Raw genomic sequence first — 22,675 nt, 5'->3', positions numbered from 1 at the left:
CGCCAGAGACCCGGGTTCAATTCCCGACTCAGGCAACTGACTGTGTGGAGTTTGCACATTCTCCCCGTGTCTGCGTGGGTTTCCTCCGGGTGCTCCGGTTTCCTCCCACAGTCACAAAGATGTGCAGGTCAGGTGAATTGGCCATGCTAAATTGCCCGTAGTGTTAGGGTAAAGGGGTAAATGTAGGGGTATGGGTGGGTTGCGCTTCGGCGGGTCGGTGTGGACTTGTTGGGCCGAAGGGCCTGTTTCCACACTGTAAGTAATCTAATCTAATCTAATCTTAATGCCCACTTGACAGTTCAGGAAATACAGGAGGCAGCTAGGCAACTTCAGAGTGGGAAAGCGCCTGGCCCTGATGGTCTCCCGGGAGACCGTTTTATAAGGAGTTTATAGGGATTCTGTCAGGGTCGATGCTGGAGATGTACAATCACTCCTATATGCATAAATGCTTACCACCATCTTTGAGAGAAGCTAATATTTCCTTAATTCTTAAGAAGGAGAAGATTCCTGAGGATTGTGCCTCACACAGGCCCATCTCTCTATTAAATTCAGATTTCAAGATTCTGTCCAAGATCCTGGTGCTGAGATTGGAAAGGGTGTTGCCCCATATTGTTAAAGAGGACCAGGCGGGCTTTATAAGGGGCTGTAGGTCCTCTAATAATATTAGAAGGTTGCTGAATATGGTCCCAAGTTTGTCAGCAACGATTGATTCAGGGGTTGGTGATTTCCTTAGATGCAGAGAAAGCATTTGACCGGATGGAATGACCATATCTTTTTTGTCTTAGAACAGTTCGGGTTGGGTGGAGTCTTTGCTAGGTGGGTGGAGGTTTTAAATCACCACCCTCTGGCCGCGGTCATCTCTAACGGGGTGATGTCTGGGAATTTTAGGATTGGTAGGTATAGTCAGCAAGGCTGCCCCCTCTCACCGTTGTTGTTTACGTTGGTGATAGAGCCGCTGGCAGTGGCTATTCGTCAGAATGTCCACATAGCCGCTCCGGAAGTGGGATCGAGGGCACACCAGATTACACTGTACGTGGATGATGTCCTTCTGTTTTTATCGAACCCGATCACCTCCGTACCCCATTTGATAGAATGTATCAATTCATTTGGGGCTATTTCAGGATATAAGATTAACTTTGCAAAATCGGAGGCTGTGCCTTTTGGGAACCTTAAGGATGTGCCAGAAGTTGAAGGTGGCCCTAAGTTCCCTTTTAAGTGGCCACGGGCAGGGTTCCGATACCTAGGCATTTTTATTACCCCCAAGTTTGATCTGTTATTTCGGACTAACTTTTCTCAATTGCTCGACAATATAAGGCAAGATCGCCAGAGATGGGAGGCTTTTCCAATTTCATGGCTGGGCCGAATATCTCTGATTAAGATGAATGTTCTTCCTCGTTTGCTTTATCCCATGCGTATGCTCCTTATAATGTTTCCCAGTCAACGCTACGGAAGCTTATGGGGTGGTTTGTTTCCTTTGTCTGGCATCGTGGGTGGCCCCTCATCAAACTTACTAAATTGCAGTTGCCTCAAGGAGGGGGAGGAGTTGATTTCCCAGACATCAGGAGGCATCAATTGAATTCCCTGCTGTCCTTTGTCTGTGATTGGGTAGGTAACGATCCAAACTCAATATGGCTGGATATTGAGGCCTCCCAAGCAAAGGCCGCTTATTAACCTATTGTTCATGAATGAGGACAGTTCTGGACCTCTGCTTGAACCCCATTGTCATTAGTACAGTCAAGGCATAGAGGGTGATGTGTCAGAGTGAGGGTTACTTATACAAGACTTCGCCACTTACACCTATAGTCGGCATGCCAGAGTTCCGACCAGGGATGATGGACTCAGGGTTCAAACTATGGCAGCGAGAGGAGTTTCTAGTTTGGGCGACTTATTTGAGGGGGAGGTTACGATGTCTTTTGAGCAACTGAGCCGCAAATACGGGTTGCCCAGCAGAGATCTTTTCCGTTTTTTTCAGGTTAGGGGTTTCATCCAGAAGAAGACTACATTTCTCACTAAGCCCTATAAGCCCGATACAGAGGATATTGCTACGTTCCACAAGCACCCTTTCGGTTAGTGTCCTCTATCGCCTGCTGGGTGGTAGGGCCTGGCAGGATATTAACCGGTTGTGAGGTCTGGGAGCAAGAGCTGGGAGTGGAGATCTCTTCTGAAACATGGGAGAACATATGGGAGAATGCTCGAAAGATCTCAGTCTGTAATAGGACATGCGCTACACAGTTAAAAGTTCTGCACAGGGTTCATCTGGCACCAGACCGTCTGGCGAAGTTTAAAAAAGGGGCATCTTCAATGTGCCCCAAATGTAACCTAAGTATAGGTACTCTTACCCATTGCTTCTGGACATACCATGGGCTCGGTGGTTTTTTTTTTTGCAGCGCTGTGGCGGGAGAGATAGGGAGGATATTGAGGAATGAAGTCAAAGTAGACCCGATATCTCTCCTCTTAGGTCTACCGAATTTTCCATCTTTAGACGGACATGGGAAGAAACTATTTAGTATTGTTGCATATTGTGCACGGAAGAATATTCTGATGAACTGGTGTCTGAGAACCCGCCGGGCTTGCTGGGATGGCAGACATTAATTATGGAGCACATTCCCTTGGACTTTTTCACAAACATGGTGTATCACACAACAGACCACTTTTATAAAACTTAGCAGCCCTACTTGAGTTATTTGGATATAGATTTGTCAGTTATCTTAACTAGGGCGTTTGTTTAACCAGGATAGTTAGGTTTGTCGAGCCCTGGGCCCTGGAGAGGGGGACTCCTGAGTTAATACGGGTATGTATACAATGCTCCCATTCCTTTGTTTGTCTGTATTGTGTTTTGTTTGCTTTATCTTGTAGTTATTTACTTACTTATTGGTGTTGCTGTGCAGTGTTAGGGTTTGGTTTGTATTATAGGTTAGTAGTTAATAGACAGTAGTTTTATTGTAATTTGTGTTTTTCTTTTTATTATACTGATTTGTTATTGATTGTATTTTTTTTCAATAATCTTATGTTTGTAAAGTTAAAAAATTTGCTAATAAATATATTTACCAAAAAAAAGGACATTTGTATAAGTTTGTAGTGATATGGGCCAGGAGCAGGCAGGTGGGACTACTTTAGTTTGGGATTATGGATGATATGGACTAGTTGGACTGAAGGGTCTGTTTTTGTGCTGTCTGACTCTGTGCAGGCACTGGAAGTTGCTATTCAATTTCCAGTAATATTGAAGGGTACTCTACTTTTCCCACTGCAAAGTTCAAGTAGTGATTTTGGATCTATATCGATGTATACTGAGCTTGTTTTATATCCAGAAGATAAGGATTCTTTGCACATTGAGTGCAGGTTGATAAGGTTGGCCGTCCAGCAACATGCAGAATCCTACACACTGCGCACCAGCCCATCCTTTTGAATGTCTGAGCAAGAAAGTAGAGATTGTGTGCACTTCAAACAAAAAAAAATCACGTGCAAAGAAAAATCCAAGGGAACATGCCTGGACAGTGTGAAAGCAAGTTTAGAAATTAGCAGAGACTTTCTGTTAGCTGATATAATACAAAAATGCCTGTACATTTTCGGAAGGGAGTTTGAAGTTTGTTAGAGGGGTGGACAAATGAGAAATGACTTTGAAGCTTTTGCAGTGTTTACTAGAATCTCCTTTTCAACTGGACCTTTTTTTTTTGTGGCTTGAGTTATTATTGGATGCATCAATGCAGTAGCCACCGCTATCCAAATAAGCTGCTGCTCAATCAAAATCATAAAATCCCAACATTGTGGTCAAAGACCGTTCGGCCCCTTTGGGTCTGCTTTGGTGCAGTGAAGAACTTTCCACCCTGACCCAACCCCGCCACCCTGTCCCCATAACTCCTGTATTTCCCATGGCTAATCCACCTCGCCTACAAATCCCCCAAACACTACTCAGCAATTTTGTACCAAGGCTGATGCTGTAAGTGGTAACTTGTAAACCTTTCACTGTACTCGTGAGTATATGTGATAAAGCTAATTTAATTTAGCATGGCCAATGCACCTAGCCCGCACATCTTTGGACTGTGGGAGGAAACCAGAGCACCCGGAGGAAACCCAGGCAGGTACAGGGAGAATATGCAAACTCCACCCACAGACAGTCATCCGAGGCCCAAATCGACCCTGGGTCCTGGCATCTTCTGAGGCAGTGCTAACCACTGAGTTTCCCCGATGTACAAACATAATTTGTGCAAGTGAGTGTGTGCTGATGCCTTTATTGATAAATTTCATTTTAAAACCATATGTAAAACCTCACTGCCTGTGAACACATTCAGCTCTGAAGCAATTCCTGTCCATAAGTGAAGAGACTTTTCCTGGTAATTCAGTTGTAAAGGAACAGATAAAACTGAATGCTGATAGGTGACTATAATGCCAGTGTATGGTTTTTGTTTCAGGATACTGCTCCGTTTGGTGATGCTGTCATTGAGACAAAGGACACCTGCCTGGGCAGTGAAATCTGTCAGGAGCTCTGGGTTCCGAACAGGTACAAATGTCCATTCTGTTTCTTTCTGGATCTCCTCTTCAGAGTGGAGACCTTGCAGGGGTTTGGAGCAGTTCACTCGGAGCCAAGGTGGATCAGTGAGCTCAGGGAATTGGTTCAACTAATGACGCAGGAGGCAAAGTTTCGGATGACCTTGAGTTTATGGATAGTAGACTTTGGGAGTTCAGCCAGGAATGTGTTGCAAGAGACAAATTTACAGATTTTTAAAAAAAGGCACAATAGGAGGCTTCAGTAATTGAAACATTGAGACAGTCACTTTTTTTTGCTTCTGTAAAGTTATCTTTGAAATAGTCAAATAGAAATAATATATAGAGACTTTGACTTACTGTACTAGTCAGTGACCTCCAGGGTTTGAGGATATAGAGTAGTACACTGACAATCATTTTGCTTAAACATGATCAATCATCTGAAATTTTGCAGTGTTACCATTGCTCCTGCATTTATAAAATATCAAAGAATCATAAAAATTCAGATTAAGTATATAATAATTGTGATTTTTGCTGTTACCATTTTTTTTTTTTAAAAATATATTCTTCAAACAGTAAATTGTTGAGTTTGAAGAACTGAGTTTGGGAAGATGTTGTATGAGGAACCCACACTGTTGATTGCTGTGTTGTTGCAGACTGATTGCACCATTGTTCACCACTTGGGGGCAGACTTACTGTCACCATCCTCTTGGGGCAGGGATGTCTATGGTCTGGTGGGATTATTGTGAGACTATTAATCCAGAGATGCAGATGACTTTTTTTTTGAGGCGGGTTTGAATCCCACCATGGCAGATGGTAGAATTTGAATTTGACGAAAATCTGGAATTAAAAGTTCAGTGATGTCCATGAAACTGTTATCGTTTACCAGAAACGAGAGTATGACGCTGGAAAAGCACAGCAGGTCCGGCAGCATCCTTGGAGCAGGAGATGCTGCCTAACCGGCTGTGTTTTTCCAGCACCACACTCTTGACTCTGACTCCAGCATCTGCAGTCATCACATTCTCTGAATTGATTGCCGTAAAAACCCAATGGTTCACTAGTGTCCTGCAGGGAAGGAAACTGCTAGCCCTACGTTAGAATCCAGACCCACAGCAATGTGGGTGACTCTTAACTGCCTCTTGGCTGGGGGCTATGATCTGGAGGTGCTGGTGTTGGTCTGGGGTGGACAAAGTTTAAAAATCACACAACACCACCAGGTTCAAGTCCATCAGGTTTATTTGGAAGTACTAGCTTTCAGAGCACTGCTCCCTCATCAGGCAGTGTTCCAGTAGCTAGTACTTTCAAATAAACCTGATGGACTTTAACCTGGTGTTGTGTGATGTTTAATTCTTGGTGGGGGGGCATTGAGGTAAGGTTTTGGTTGATGGAGATTTGGAAATATATCGGGAAGAAAGCTCCCTAGCATTGCATTATTTTCAGCTGTTAATTTTTCAATAGAATCATCCTTGAGATGAGTTACCTCATTGCGTCCTGGTTTCATTATTATGTTAAAAAGGAAATGACAACCTGACCTTGTTTGCTTTTTAGGCCCATTTGTTCTGTTTAAGTCACGGAAGGGCGTTGGAAAGACTCGGTGTGATTTCTTGGATTATTGTTTTGACATCAATAATGTGTACATCCTCAACTTTGCGTGACAGCTGAAGTATGCACATATTTGTAAACAGCCTTGTACTGAAATAATAGGATGTTAGTTTGAGCAGGTGCAGGTGTGATTGAGTATGACTGGTTCAATGTAAAATGAAGCACCTTCAGACACAGTGACCTGCTGATGTGATGGTGTCAGTTAGCTCAGTTGGCTGGATGGCTGGTTTGCCATGCAGGCTGATGCCAAAAGCATGGGTTCAATTCCTGCACCAGCTGAAGTTACCTTGAAGGACAAAACCAAAAAAGGTGAAAGAACGACAGATGCTTGAAATCTGAAACAAAAACAAAAGTTGCTGGAAAAGCTCAGCATGTCTGGCAGCATCTGTGGAGAGAAATCAGAGTTAACAGCATGGTGGCTCAGTGGTGAGCACTGCTGCTTCACAGCGTCAGGGCCCCAGGTTTGATTCCAACCTCAGGTGACTGACTGTGTGGAGTTTGCACATTCTCCGTGTCTGTGTGGGTTTCCTCCGGGTGCTCAGGTTTCCTCCCACAGTCCAAAGGTGAATTGGCCATGCTAAATTGCTCATAGTGTTAGGTGCATTAGTCTGAGGGGAGTGGGTTACTCTTCGGGGGAGGAGGGGGGGGGGGTTGGTGTGGACTTGTGGCGTCGAGGAGCCTGTTTCCATACTGTAGGGAATCCAGTCTTTAAGAAAAAAAGTTTGTTCCTGTGACTCTTCCTCAGAGCTTCCACAGATGCTGCCAGACCTGCTGAGCTTTTCCAGCACTTTCTGTTTTTGTCTCCTTCTCAGCTTCTCTCCTTGCCTAGTGACCCTCAGGTTAACTGCCATCTTTCGTCAGTGAGAGATTAGCCCTGTGATCCCTTGGGACAGCGGCAACTTTACTTTCTTGTGATACAGTGAACCCGTTACTAAATCCTGAGAGAGCATCTGGTTAAGATTACCATGTTTTGGTTACGGCTCTGTGGTTTGTCAATGACTGCAGGCCATAGGTGCGGCTAAAACAAAAAGACCTTATTTAGTAATGTTTTCAAAAACTTGATTGTACATTGTGTTTAAATGCCTTTGTGTAAATATCAACAGTTCCATGACATCATAAAAATCAGACAATGAGTACTTTCATTTTCTTTCTCAGCCCCCACATTACCATGGCGATGGATGGGGTTGAAATATTTACTAATTCTTCAGGGAGCCACCATGTCCTTCGGAAAAATTACGTGAGGGTCGATCTTATCAAGTCAGCGACGGCAAAGGTATGAGTGTGGATGTGGTGGTGTCACTAAAAGGTTCCTGCATGGCTTTTGAAAAAAACCAGCAAAAATGTGGAAGGGTGAACTCACAGCTGTTTAATTTTAAATTAAGATTAGAGTGGTGCTGGAAAAGCACAGGAGGTCAGGAAGCATCTGGAGCAGGAAAATCGATATTTCGCGCAAAAATCTAAACTCTGGTTTGCAGCATCTGCAGTTCTCACTTTTGCCTTGTTTATTTTTAATCAAGCTCAATTCTCCAGTGACTGGCCAGTTAGCTCACTGAGTGTTTATCTGGTGCAGGAATAGCCTGTCTCCTGCTGGGAGTTAGAACGTGGCCCTGTCCGATTCTGAAAAATATTGAGGTGGGCAAGACAATGGGGTAGTGAAAATGTGACTGACCAGTAATCCAGTGGCCCAGAGTTAGCCTTTAGGGATGTGGGCTCAAATCCTACCACAGCAGCTATAGGAATTTGAACTCCATAATTCACGGTGGCTCAGTGGTTAGCACTGCTGCCTCACAGCGCCAGGGACCCGGGTTCAATTCCCACCTCAGGTAACTGTCTGTGTGGAGTTTGCACGTTCTCCCAGTGTCTGCGTGGGTTTTCTCCGGGTGCTCCGGTTTCCTCCCACAATCTAAAGATGCGCAGGTTAGGCGAATTGGCCATGCTAAATTGCCCGTAGTATTAGGTGTAGGGGAATGGGTCTGGGTGGGTTGCTCTTCGGAGGGTCGGTGTGGACTTATTGGGCTGAAGGGCCTGTTTCCACACTGTGGGGAATCTAATCTAATCTAATTCTGGAATTAAAAAATGGTGTCATTAATCGTGACCATGAAGCTACCGTAACAGCCTTTACAAGAAGAACAAAGAACAATACGGTACAGGAACAGGCCCTTCGACCCTCCAAGCCTAAGCCGACACATTTTGCCCTCCTATACTAAAACTGTCTTCACCTTCAGGATCCGTAACCGTCTATTCCCTTCATATATTCATCCAGGTGTCTCTTGAATGCTGCTATTGTGTCTTCCACCTCCTCTGGCAGCATATTCCAGGCACTCACCACTCTTTGTGTGAAAAACTCGCACATCTCTTTTTTAAACTTGTCCCCTTGCACCTTGAATCTTTGTCCCTTTGTAATTGACCTCTCCACCCTGGGGAAAAGCCTCCTACTTTCCATCCTATACTTGCCATTCATAACCTTATAAACTTCTGTCAGGTCACCCCTAAACCTCCTGCATTCCAGTGAAAACAAACCCAGTCTATCCAACCTTCATAGCTGAAGTCCCTCAGACCAGGCAACATCCTGGTAAACCTCTCCAAAGCATCCACATCCATCTGGCAGTGTAGTGATCAGAGCTGTACATAATATTCCAAGTGCTGGCTGGACTAAAGTTCTAGCTCTTTGTTGCAGGTTATTGTGGGGATAACTGAGACGTGGCTTCAAGTGGACAGGGCCTGGGAAATGAATATTCAAGGCTACATGTGCTATCGTAAGGACAGACTGACGGGCAGAGGGGGTGGCCATGTTGGTAAGGGATGATATTCAGTCCCTTGCGCGGGGGGACCTAGAATCCGGGGATGTAGAGTCAGTATGGGTAGAGCTGAGAAATACTAAGGGTAAAAAGACCCTCTTGGGAGTTATCTATAGGCCCCCAAACAATAGTCTGGATGTCAGATGTAAGTTGAATCAGGAGCTGAAATTGGCCTGTTGCAAAAGTGTTACTACAGTCGTTATGGGGGATTTCAACATGCAGGTAGACTGGGAGAATCAGGATGGTATTGGACCTCAAGAAATTGTGGGCATTGTCAGCATGTTCACATTTATTTAGTAAGTGCTCAATGAAGAGTCATAAATTGAGATCAGAAATACATGGAAGAACACAGTGATATTCAAAGTTTGTGAGAAGATTTGTAGCTCGGGTGCTCGTTGCTGTGGTTCTGTTCGCCGAGCTGGAAGTTTTTGTTGCAAACGTTCCGTCCCCTGTCTAGGTGACATCCTCAGTGCTTGGGAGCCTCCTGTGAAGCGCTTCTGTGGTGTTTCCTCCGGCATTTATAGTGGCCTGTCCCTGCCGCTTCCGGTTGTCAGTTTCAGCTGTCTGCTGTAGTGGCCGGTATATTGGGTCCAGGTCTATGTGTTTGTTGATGGAGTTTGTGGATGAATGCCATGCTTCTAGGAATTCCCTGGCTGTTCTTTGTTTGGCTTGCCCTATAATGGTAGTGTTGTCCCAGTCAAATTCATGTTGCTTGTCGTCTGCGTGTGTGGCCACTAGGGATAGCCACGAAACGACATGACCAGCTATCCCTAGTGGCCACACACGCAGACGACAAGCAACATGAATTTGACTGGGACAACACTACCATTATAGGGCAAGCCAAACAAAGAACAGCCAGGGAATTCCTAGAAGCTTGGCACTCATCCACAAACTCCATCAACAAACACATAGACCTGGACCCAATATACCGGCCACTACAGCGGACAGCTGAAACTGACAACCGGAAGCGGCAGGGACAGGCCACTATAAATGCCGGAGGAAACACCACAGAAGCGCTTCACAGAAGGCTCCCAAGCACTGAGGATGTCACCTAGACAGGGGACGAAACGTTTGCAACAAAAACTTCCAGCGAACAGAACCACAGCCACAAAGTGATATTGAAATCAGTGTTGAGGAATGTTTGCCTTTTTATGCTCCTGTAATACAGCTCTGTTGCTAAGGAAATCTGTCAAACTTGTACCTGAACCTTTTGCCGTCAGCACCATCCTTCACAGTGTGTAATTGCACAAAGATAGCTCAGTCCACAATTTTCTTCTCTTTTTTTTTTGTCTGAGCAGAATGGTGGTATTTATCTCCTTGCCAACCAGAAAGGCTGTGATGGTGATCGCCTGTACTATGATGGCTGCGCAATGATTGCTGTCAATGGCCACCTTGTGGCTCAAGGATCCCAGTTTTCCTTGGATGATGTGGTAAGACCTGAGTGTATGGCCTGTGGTGGTGGATTCGTTTGGCTTTTTCGTTGCCTTTGAGCTGGTGTGGAGAGGTGATGGCCTAATGTTAGTATTGCTAGTCTGATAATCCAGAAACCTGGTGAATGATCTGGGAACCGGGTTCAAATCCCGCAATGGCAGATGGTGACATTTGAATTGAATAAAATTCTACAATTAAGAGTCAAATGATGACTACAAATCCATTATTGATTGTCAGAAAAACTCATCTGGTTCACTAATGTCCTTCAGGGGAGGAAACTGCCACCCTTACCCGCATGTGACTCCAGACCAACAGTAATGTTGACTCTTAACTGCCTCTGGGTGATTTAAAGGTTTGGCAATAAATCTTGGGAAAATTAAAAAGAATTTCAAAGTTTAAGAAGACAATTTCAAAGTTGCTTGTGCAGAATTTTTCGGTGTTACTGCAGGGATAGCTGGTATCCATTCTAGAATTTTTTTTCTCTATGTTTAGGAAGTTATAACGACCACTCAGGATTTGGAAGATGTCAGAAGCTACGATGCAATCAGGATATCTGCAAGATTAATGGTTGGTACATGAGCTTTCCTGTATGTTGAATTGTGAGTTTCTGTCTATATCCAGTGTTCTGACTGTAATGGGAGGGATGTGCTGGTAATCAAGTCCCACTGCAATAGTCTGCCCAGGAGTGTCAATGTTCTGATTCGATCAGAGGCTAGGAATCCTGCAGCTAGTAAGCCACCTCCTGACTTCCTGCCCATGATCTGCAAGGTGTGTGCGTGTGTGTGCGACGGAATACCCCCCGGTCGCCTGGGTGGGTGCAGCCCCAACAACACCCCAGACGCCTGGCACCATCCAGAACACCGCCATCCTGTATTCCTGATGAAGGTCCTTTGCCCAAAACGTCGATTTTACTGCTCCTCTGATGCTGCCTGAACCGCTGTGCTTTTCCAGTACCACTAATCCAGAATCTGGTATCCAGCATCTGCAGTCAGTGTTTTTACCTACCATCCAGAACAAAGCAGCCCGCTTCACTGGCATCACATCTACAAGCATCCACTCCCTCCACCACTCGTGCTCAGTAACAGCAGTGTGTACCATCCACAAAATGCACTGCAGAAATTCAACAAAGATCCTTAGCACCTTCCAAACCCATGGCCACTTCAATCTAGAAGGACATGGCCAGCAGATAGATGGGAACACCACCAACTACAAGTTCCCCTCGAAGCCACTCACCACTCTGACTTGGAAATATGTCGCCATTCCTTCACTGTTGCTGAGTCAAAATCCTGGAATTCCTTCCCTTAGGAGCCAACTTACAGCACATGGACTGCAACAGTTCAAGAAGGCAGCTCACCATCACCTTCTCAAAGGGGCAACTAGGGACAGGCAAAAAATGCTGGGTCCAGCCAGTGATGCTGATATCCCACAAGAAAATTTAAAATCCCCAACATGGTTAATTGAACCCCTTTTGTATTGCCATTCAGAACAAAGACTTTCACTGGATTTCTTGAATGAAATCCAAATAACTAATTTGTTATAAAACAAATTCACTTTTTTAAAAACAAGTGGTATATCTAATTGATACCGAAACTGTATCAATTAGCCCCAAAGCAGACACCCACATAGCAACAGAAACTCTCCAGAACTTATATTTTTAAAAAGGGCAAAAGAGAAGCCCCCTTAACTTGCTAATAGTTTGGAAAGCAGAAGTTTATAATTTAAAAGAAAAGCAAGCTATTTAAGATGTTTGAAACCTGAAACAAATGCAGAGAATACTGCAGAAACGTAGCAGGCCTGGCAGCATCTGGAGAGAGAAACAGAGCTAACGTTTCAAGTCTGGTCTGACTGGATTAAGAGTCGCTTGACTCTGTCCCAGTAGTCTCTCCACCCCCCAAACTCCATAGATCATTGACCAGGGGAAAGTAAGGACTGTGGATGCTGGGGATCAGAGATGAAAAGTGTGGCTCTGAGAAAGCACAGCAGGCCGGGTAGCATCCGAGGAGCAGGCGAATCGACGTTTCGGGCATAAGCCTGACCTGCTGTGCTTTTTCAGCACGACACTTTTCCATTCCATAGATCAATGATTGTTAGCTGTGTTCTGCTCTTCCCTGATACCTTTTTCACATCTGGCCGAGAATCTATTATTTGGTTTGTGATTCCTATCAAATTGTATGCAGTGTGTCTGTGGGCACGAGGCTTTTATTGAAAACTAGCCAAGCCCAACGCCCAGCGAATGAAGGTGCCTGGTTGGAAGGAACCTAATCCAGGGCACAGGTGAAAGAGACAGCTGAATCGCCTGTCACATCATCCAACAATAACTTGCATTTTTAGAATATTCCAAGGCATTTCGTAGGATCATTCGTAAATAAGATGACTGTAAGCTACAGTGGAGATGGCAATGTAGGCGACCAAAACCTTGGTCAAAGAGTAGACAGAGTTGCATCGTAAAGCTCTCTAGGGGGCTATGGAAGTGGATAGACTCAGGAAATGAGTTTGTTTGGGGCCTTGGTACCCAATCTCAATGGACAGTTGGCATTTTTAAAACCCAGCAGATGCTCAAACAAAATTATTTTGAAAAGTGGTCTTTACTCTTTTCCTGATTTCCACCTGGGGAGTTACTATTGGACTGTTGACATCGAGGCAAACTTGTGAATCTCTTAAACCCAACCAATTGAGGAATAGCTTGAGTTCTCAGGAGTTCCGTCTGGAATTTTTCTATCAGTCTTATGACACTATTTTCTTTTGGGATTAGCTGAAGAGAACTTTTCTCAGTTAAAACTGAGAGATAATAAACTAATAGTCAATCCTAATCACATGAATCACTGACTCCACTCCCAAAAACCTCATTGTTCTTTTACTTGTGCATGTTTTCAAATGTCAGATTTAAATCTCTCTTCTAAATGAAATCCCAAATAGGCAACTGAAGTCCAGCCCTACCCTCGGGTGAAAGTTGACTTTGCACTTTCTTCAGTCGATGATGTCTGTATGCCCTCCATTGAACCCATTCAGATCCGGTACCATACTCCTGAGGAGGAAATCAGGTAGGCTTGTGTCCTCAAACTGCTCAATAGTTCCTCCAAGGATCACTGTAACCTGGTGTGTTCTATCCCACGTCTAATGTGGTCCTCAGTGAAAGCATCCAGGTCACGGTCTGTGGCACAAAAATAGGTAGGTAACCTACTTTTCAGGAGGATGAGGAAGATGCAGATGGGGATATAGAAGAAAAGACTGTGGATTCTGGAATTCTGAAAGAGTGCTGGAGAAATTAAACTGTCTGGCAGCATCTGTGTAGAGAGTTGATGTTTTGAATCACATTGTTTATTTGAAATGATGATACCCACCTGATCCTGTGGGTGTGCCCACTTGTGCCAGTGGTGTCTCTCATGCTTGCGGACACCACATGCTCCCTCTCAAAGGACGCCTGAGTATGGATGCAGCTGTGGAAGAGGGGCAGGTGGTTAGGTTCTACAGCTCCCTCCACACCTGCTGCCCAGATCCTCAGCTGAGTACAGTAGCCAGGAGCAGACCCAGGAGGAGATCCTCTGATCTGTCTGCATCACCCCCTCTCCCTCCTGCACAGTGCCCCCATTCAACAGCAATGAGGGGCTGAAGTGCAATTAAAAATTTAAAAGCAGAGCGGGGGCTGCAACCGGAATCTCCAATTAATACGGAAAGCTGTTTCCTCCATGCCCCACAGTCTGTGTTAGCCTGGCACCTGGAGAGAACCCTTCACCTTCGATGGATGGGGTTGACTGCGAGCAACACACTCCAGCCCATATCCCTGAAAGAGGGCGGATCCTCGAACAGAGGGCCTAACATCAAGACATATCTGAACAGTAGATTAATGCGAGGAAGTGTTACAGCAGCAGCCCATCCAGGAAATGCTGTAAGCCATTTTGAAGGGCATAAGGGAGAATACCCTCTAGGTATTTTTTAATCATCCTGTTAATTGAGGCATCTCTGGAACACTTATGGCTTGAAGCCAGGCTTCCTTGTTCAGTGTCCCACTGAACCACACTGGTCCCTAAGGGGTTTCTTTTTGACTGTAAGGTGTTAATTGTATCACTGTTTATAAACAGATGGAGGGTATTGATTGGAGAAGGGGGCGATGGTGGCATCATGATCTGTGCATCAGTTTTGTATCATTTTTTCATATGGTGGCGATGTTACTGAATTAGACATCCTGAATGGCAGAGAGGGACTCCTGAACTGGAGCACGTCCGTTCCATCTGGTTTTCTCTTTTCTCTTTTTTTTTTTCTTTTGTTTGTCTTGCCTCCTGTCCTTTGGTGGCATTGGCGATGTCCGAGGTGAAGACAGTGCAGATTTATTTCCCTGAGAGTCTGCATGTGAGGCCCCTGCTGGACTGGAGGCCAGTACAGACACCTCTGCTCCTTCTCCTCTGCTTGGAAAGACTGGAGCTCTGAACTTTTTATTTCTTTTATTTTTCTAATCTATTCCTAAGAAGTTCTATCTAGGTACCATGTACCTAAGATGCACTCGTGCAGGTAAATGTGACAATAAAGCTAATTCCAATCTGTGGAATTCCCTGCCCAGTGAAGTACTTGATGCTACTTCTGTATATGTTTTTAAAGCTAAGGTAGATTTTTTATTTTTTTTATTTTTTTTTGAACAATAAAGGAATTAAAGGATATAGTGAGCGTGCAGGTAAGTGGATCTGAGCCCATGAGAAGATCAGCCATGATCTTATGGAATGGCAGAACAGGGCTGGACAGCCTACTTCTGCTTCTAGTTCTAATGTTAACTGGATCCATGAGTTCAAATCCCACCATAGTGGCTGGTTAATTAAAATTCGATTAAGTAATGACAAAATGTGGTGGACAAGTGATTGATTTTCTGAAATGCTCTCTACAGCCAATAAGTTCAAGGGCAGCTAGGGATGGGCAACACCTTCTGGCCTCTCCAACAAGGCCCACATTCCATGCAAGAAATTTTGAAAAGTACACTTCTTCACCAAATATCTGTTCAAAGCTCTCTGTTTTGTCCTTGTCATCCATTTCACTAGAGCACTTGTCCTAAACCAGTCCAAATGGTACAGCTCCCTCTTTGCCCAGTACTGGTGCCAGTACCCCATGATGTGAATTACCTGTCTCTCCCAGGCAAGATTATTCAGCCACACATTTAACCTAACTTCTTTACTCCTGTGCCAATTGGTTTAAGACTGGGGTAACAATTTTGAGAATATTCACTTCAGCGTTTTGTTTTTGAATTCGAACCCTCAAACTTTCTCATCAGAATATCATTCCTAGTTCTTCTTTGTTCCTATGTGAGCCATGATAACTGGACCTGACCCCTCCCACTTCAAGTTCTTTGCCATCCATGATGGTACTTTACCCCCTGGCATTGGGCAGGCAGTGTAGTCTTTGGAACTTTCAGTTGTAGCTGCAGAGAACAGGGTCCATGTACCTGACCATATTATTCCACATCTCTTGTGTAAACTCAATGGTTTCCTGCAACTTGTTTGCGATGGAACTTTATTGTACATTTCATTGTTATTTGGGTTCCAACGTGGACAGAATCTAGTATAACTTAAAGCCCTACTCCTATTTCTGCATGATTAAAAATCACACAACACCAGGTTATAGTCCAACAGGTTTAATTGGAAGCACTAGGTTTTGGGGCGCTGCTCCTTCATCAGGTGGTTGGTGAACTATCTGATGAAGGAGCAGCGCTCTGAAAGTTAGTGTGCTTCCAATTAAACCTGTTGGACTATAACCTGGTGTTGTGATTTTTAACTTTGTACACCCCAGTCCAACACCGGCATCTCCAAATTATTTCTACATTGCTTGTTAAGAAGGGGATAAATTTGTTTCATTTTTGTGTTCTGTGAATGGTTCTGTGAGTAAAACTTGTTTATATGCATTTAAATCCAGCAAAATAAAAATCCTTTCACTGGCTAACTCCGTGCTCTAGAAAATAAGGTTAGATGAGACAGAAGATTGGTGTTGGTGCAATAGTTCGAGATAACAACATTTGGTTCAGCAGGTCAGGATGAGGAATCAGTTTTTGCATAATATAACTAGTGCTTTTTATTACACACTAAAAGAAAAACACTTTGTTCATTTGTTAAATGTACATCGGCAGCTTTGTGTGAATATGTTCAGTGACTGACCATAGTAAACAAATTACAAAAATAAAACTGACCTATCAAGCTAGGTTTCAAGCTGGGATCTGACTTGTCCAATATCACCAGCAGCTGGGATCATGACATGATGCGATGGTAATTTTGCCCGATTTTACACCTCTAAATACAACATAAACACACTGCTGGCCAAGTACAGGATAAAACATTGCCAGAAAATTGTGACTTGATGTCGCTGATTGTATCCTCTTCATATTTTATTTAGTCTTGGACCGGCCTGTTGGTTGTGGGATTACCTGCGACGTAGCTCACAGGTAAGTCAGTGAGATGTATAGTCATATTAATAGAGGTAAGCTTAATTTTAGAAAGCTTTACTCTTTCCGTACATAGTTTACAAGATGCTTTGTTAACAATGTCTATTTGTCCAGGTGGGATGCCTTCATTGTTTGAAGAAAGGTTCTTTGCTAGGTTTTGCACACTAACCAATTGTTACCGAACATACATTTTTTTTTTTTCTTACTTTATTCTTTCATGGGATGTGCATGTCTCAGGTTAGTGCAGCATTTGTTGTCCTTTCCTAATTGCCCCTTAACTGAGTGATAGAGGGCAATTGATGGTTAACCCCTTGAAGTAGGCCAGATGGGGTTAGAATGTCCCATTCCCTTCCAAACTGACATCAGTCAAACAAATCCGTTTTTAAAACGCTGTGGTAGTTTGCTGATCAGCATTATTGAAGCATACACCATTGTATTGCAGAGTTAGTAATTGGATTTAAACACCACTAGCTGCCACAGTGGGATTTGAAGCTGTGTCCCTAGACTGAGAGGCTGGGTATTAGGATAACCAGCCCAATATTCCTCCTGCACCAGCTGTGGCTGGCTTGAGAGTTACCTGTTCAGTGGCCCAGTGTGGTGTAGGTGCACAGCATACTAACTAGGCTTCTCCACACAGTCCAACCACATTGCTGCTTTTCTAAAGGAGACAGGATGGAAAATAACCAATTGAACTTATGCAAAAAAAAATGCTGCCTCACAGCGCTGGGGACCTGGGTTCAATTCCACCCTTGGATGACTATCTGTGTGGAGTTTTCACATTCTCCCCATCTCTGCCTAGGTTTCCTCCCACAGTCCAAAGATATGCAGTTTAGGTGGACGGGCCATGGTAAATTACCCAGGAATGTCCAAGCTAGGTGGATTGGCCATGGGCATTGCAGGGTTACAGGGATAGGGTAGGGGGAATGGATCTGGATGCTCTTTTGGTTGGGAGGGGTTCAGTGTTCACTTGATGGACTGAATGGCCTGCTTCCAGACTCTGAGGATTGTATGATTTCCGTGACTTTCCTGGCTCTGCAGAGCGGTTTTACTGGAGCCTGCAATGACATTTTGTGACCATCTGGAATATTAATGCTTTCCCTTGAAGGTGCTGAGAAGGAAAGGCAGAACCTCTTGAATTTATATTACACCTTTTTTATGTGCCTGTGGGTTACTTTTTAGCCAGTGAAGTTGGGGGGCATAAAGACATATTGGTTATGTCACTGCACCAGCAATCCCAGGCTAATGGCCGAGAGAAATGGGTTCAAATCCCAGCCTGGCCAATGGAGAAATTTTAATTCAGTTGACCAAATCAACTGAACTACAACCTTCTCCCCCTGAATTAGCATGGATTGTTGTAAAGACTAATTGACTGGGGGAGGTAGTGGTAACGCTACTGGACTCATAACTAAGAAACCCCAAGGCTGGTGTACAGTAGGGCATAGGTTTGAACTCTGTTATGGTAGATGGTGAAATTTGAATTCAGTAAAATTCTGGAATAAAACATCAGCCTAATTCCTATTTCGTAACCATTGTTGATCGTCGTAAAAGCCCATCTGGTTCACTAATGCCCTTTTAGGGAAGGAAGCTGCCATCCTTGTCTGGTGTACACGTGACTCATTCCTGATGAAGGGCTTTTGCCCGAAACGTCAATTCTCCTGCTCCTCGGATGCTGCCTGACCTGCTGTGCTTTTCCAGCACCACTCTAATCTAGACTCTGATCTCCAGCATCTACTGTCCACACTTTCGCCTACGTGTAACTCCAGACCCACCGTGATCTTGCTGTCTCTTAACTGCCCTCTGAAATGGTTGAGCAAGGCACTCTGTGACCTCCACATCCGGTCCAAAAGTAGAACAAGTACATTTTGAAGTTTAGTTAGAGTTGATGTCAGAATTGTGGGGTGGCAGCCATTTTGTACAGACCAGGTTTTCGTGTACAGTCCTGTTTGTGATGTTGTTTGAGGGACAAACCCTGACCAGGACACTGGGGACCCACCGCCACTACTTCTTAGTGAGATGATGGGAGCTCCTGCATTGACTTGAGAGTTCAGATAGGGGCTTGGTTTAAAGCCTCATCCAAAAGCAAACATTTCAAACATTGCAGTATTGTAAGATTTGTAGCTCAGGTTGAGGTTCAGGTTGTAAGCTTGCTGGCTGAGCTGGAAGATTTGTTCTCTGATGTTTCATCACCATGCTAGGTAACTTCATCAGTGAGCCTCTGGTGAAGCGTTGGTGTTCTGTCCCACTTGCTATTTATGTGCCTTGGTCTGTTGTGGTGGGTGATATCACTTCTGGTTCTTTTTCTGAGAGGTTAGTAAATGGGGTCCAAATCGATGTGCTTGTTGGAGTTCTGGGTTAAATGCCAGGCCTTGAGGAATTCTTGTGCATGTCTTGGTTTAGCCGTTCTTAGAATGGATGCATTGTCCCAGGCGAACCGGTGTCCCTCATCATCTGTGTGTAAGGATACCAGTGATGGCTGATTGTGTCTTTTGGTTGCTAGTTGGTGCTCGTTGTGGTACTGCTCAGCTCTCAAACCCACTGTCTTCGGACTCCAGGTGAGAGTCTACCCATGGGAGCAAACCTGACGTTGGAGGAGGTTTACTTCTAAGGAATGAGTCACATGTAACACCGGACAAGGATGGCAGCTTCCTTCCCTAAAAAGGGCATTAGTGAACCACATGGGCTTTTATGACGATCGACGATGGTTACGAAATAGGAATTAGGCTGATGTTTTATTCCAGAATTTTACTGAATTCAAATTTCACCATCTACCATAAGAGTTCAAACTTTAAAGAAATGTTATCTCATTGATTTGCGACTGTAAACAAATTATGATTTATCCAAAGCTTTTACCCTTTAATAAATGTGAAGGGGAATGTAATGGGTCAATGGAGAACAAGGGAACGTGTTACTTTAAACAGTTTCCCTGAATGGGCAGCTGCTCACTCTGAGAGCAGACTGGTGTTTGGTTCTGGACCTTAATTGTCTTTAGCTGATACCCAAGAGGAATGCGGGAGTTCCTGGATTGTGTTCCAAGATGCATCTGAGAAAAGGGGATCAGGAATTGGCTCTAGTGTCCCTTTAGCCTATAGTAGAAGAAATACACCATTTGTATGTGATACTGTAGCACCACCTATTGTAAGTTGTGCCTTACTATACTCAACTGTATTGGTTCAGTCTTCCAGAAGGGGGTTTGTTTGTATACCTGTGTGTGTAATATTATCGCCATTGCTACATTTGGGTGTTTTTGGTATCATTATTGCTGTCTCCCATTGGTGAACAGTGGAGTAGCAGAAGAAATTCTCAGTTTGATGAACAACCGTCTTTATCCCCAGTCGTGAGGGTGGTCACTGCACCAGGGCTGGAGTGCTTTTGCTCTCTCATGTCTTGCCTGACAAGGGATGGGGAGACAGCAACAGAAATTGCTGGAGAAACTCATCAGGTCTGATAGCACTTGCGGAGAGAAAGCAGAGTCACTGAAGCGGGGGTTTGGGTCGAGTGTGATGGTGACCCATCGTGAATATCCTGCTCAATGTCAACTCCTACAAACAGGGAATAAGAGGAGGCCAGTCGGCCCATCTGCCAGCCCATTCAATATGATCGTGGCTGATCTGATTTTTAACCTGAACTCTACATTCCTGCAGAGACCTGAAACGTCCATCCTCCTTAAGTAAGAATCTTGTCCATGCCTTAAAAACATTTTAAAGATTCAACATCTACTGAGTTTTGAGGAAAGGAATTCAAAAGACTCTCAACCCTCAAAGACCATAAGGGTTTTAGGTACATAATTCTTTGAAGTTTATGTCATAGGTAGACAGGGTGGTTAAAAAGGCATTTAGCACGCTCGCCTCATCACTCGGACAATTGAGTATAGGAGTTGGGTTGTCATGTTGAGGTTGTTCAGGATGTTGATGAGGCCTCCAACTCAACTGTGTTGAGTTCTGATTGCCTTGTTATAGGAGCGCTATCATTGAGCTGGAGACGGTTCAGAAAAGGCTTATCAGGATGTTGCTGGGAATGGAAGGTTTAGGTTATAAGGAGAGGCTAGACAGGCTGGGACTTTATTCACTGGAGTGTTGGAGGTTAAGGGGTGAGGTTTATAAAATCCTGAGGGACATGGTAAGGTGAATAGCACGTGTCTTTTCTGTAGGGCAGGGAATTTCAAAACTAGAGGGCATATTTTTAAGATTTTAAGATTAAAGACCGGAGAAGCAGTTTTACTTTAGGTGGTTTGTGTGTAGAATGAACTTGGTGGATGTGGTTCTGTTACAATGTTTAAAGTACATTTGGGATACATACATGAATAAGAGAGGTTTGGAAAAAGAAGGGCCTGTGCCCGAAACGTTGAATCTCCTGTTCCCTGGATGCTGCCTGACCTGCTGTGCTGTTCCAGCAATAAAGTTTCAACTTGGAAGGATATGGGCCAGGAGCAGGTAGGTGGACTAGTTAGACTGACTGGTCCGTTTCCATGCTGTAAGACGTCCTCTTGTTCAAGTCAACTCAGGATTCAAAACTTTACCTCCACACTCGCACCACAGTACACCCTGTGCCTGAGATGGATTGCTGTAACTAAGCCTCCTAAGTTTAGAATTAAAACAGAAAATGCTGGAGAAACTCAGCAGGTCAGGCAGCATCTGTGGAGAGAGAAACAGAGTTAATGATTCAAGTCCCCAGTACGACTCTTCCAACGTTATCCAATATCCAATAATAGCTTTAAATTAAGGGGGGATAGGTATAGGACAGATGTTAGGGGTAGGTTCTTTACTCAGCGAGTCGTGAGTTCATGGAATGCCCTGCCAGTAGCAGTGGTGGACTCTCCCTCATTATGGGCATTTAAGCGGGCATTGGATAGGCATATGGAGGATAGTGGGCTAGTGTAGGTTAGGTGGGCTTGGATCGGCGCAACATCGAGGGCCGAAGGGCCTGTACTGCGCTGTATTCTTCTATGGTTCTATGGTTCTATGTTCTATGTTCAAACTTGATTGTGTACGCTGGGAGCACTGTAAATGAAGGATTTTGAGGCACCTTTTCTAACCTTGCTTTCTGTGGGTCTGTTGAGTTTGGCAGGGTGGGGGGAGGGGGGTATACAGGTGAGGATGCTTCTAATTGGTAATTGTAGGGTTGCTGTAATTCATTCATGGGGTGTGGGAGTCACTGGCTGGGCCCAGCATTTATTGCCCATTTCAGTTGCCCTTGTGAAGATGGCGGTGAGCTGTCTTCTGAAAACCTGCAGTCTCCAAATTTGGGTTGACACCGAATACTGTCACATCTTGGAATGTAAGAGCAGTAGTCCATTCAACCCATTGAGCCAGCTCTGCCTTTCTGGGTCATATGTCCCATGTGGAGTTGAGCCACATTTGAGCTGCACTTGAGATAAGGTTTTGCATTAATTTGATAAATGCGGGCCCAGCCAGTGACACCTACACCCTGTGAATGAATTAAAGCAAAGCTCTCGTTCACCAGAATTTCGGGTGAGTTTAGAAAACTCTGAAATTGTCAGAACAATTATAATTATTTTGATTTCCAAGACGACTGACCAGAATAGCAGACTGAGGGTGTGTGAGAGAGGGAGTCATTCTGAACATTGCCTCTCAGGCAGTTGTCTGCCATGAAGAGATGTGTGGTACTGGAAAAGCACAGCAGGTCAGGCAGCATCTGAGGAGCAGGAGAGTTGACGTTTCGGGCATGAGCCCTTTGTCAGGAATTTCTGATGAAGCCCTTATGCCTGAAACATTGATATTCCAGAGGAAGGGCTTTTGCCCGAAACGTCGACTCTCCTGCTCCTCAGATGCTGCCTGACCTGTTGTGCTTTTCCAGCACCACACTCTTAAAATTGTTCTGTATCAGCCATCAGTCTGAACATAGCACTCAGGATGAATCTGTGATTAAAGCATCCCCTGCTTTCCACAGCCAGTGTAATGTATGTTTTTTTAAACTAAAAGGTCCATGT

The 22,675-nt window shown here is 44.4% G+C and overlaps 1 protein-coding gene across 5 annotated transcripts in view; it reads left to right on the top strand.

Moving 5' to 3' along the window:
* nadsyn1 (NAD synthetase 1) overlaps positions 1 to 22,675 on the top strand; it is a 95,596-nt gene that overhangs the window by 33,846 nt on the left and 39,075 nt on the right. For all 5 annotated transcript variants that reach the window (XM_043705355.2, XM_087996254.1, XM_087996256.1 and 2 more), the window contains 6 exons: positions 4,410 to 4,498; positions 7,240 to 7,357; positions 10,181 to 10,312; positions 10,806 to 10,880; positions 13,230 to 13,354; positions 16,680 to 16,728. In XM_043705355.2, the coding sequence (XP_043561290.2) occupies positions 4,410 to 4,498; positions 7,240 to 7,357; positions 10,181 to 10,312; positions 10,806 to 10,880; positions 13,230 to 13,354; positions 16,680 to 16,728 (588 nt within the window). The remainder of the gene's footprint in view (positions 1 to 4,409; positions 4,499 to 7,239; positions 7,358 to 10,180; positions 10,313 to 10,805; positions 10,881 to 13,229; positions 13,355 to 16,679; positions 16,729 to 22,675) is intronic.

Source organism: Chiloscyllium plagiosum, unplaced genomic scaffold (genome assembly GCF_037043375.1).
Source record: "Chiloscyllium plagiosum isolate Xiang-an unplaced genomic scaffold, Cpla_swu_hap1 HiC_scaffold_18, whole genome shotgun sequence".
Classification (NCBI taxonomy): Eukaryota; Metazoa; Chordata; class Chondrichthyes; order Orectolobiformes; family Hemiscylliidae; genus Chiloscyllium; species Chiloscyllium plagiosum.
The sequence above is the reverse complement of the archived record's forward strand: the minus strand, read 5'-3'. Positions and strand labels throughout refer to the sequence as shown.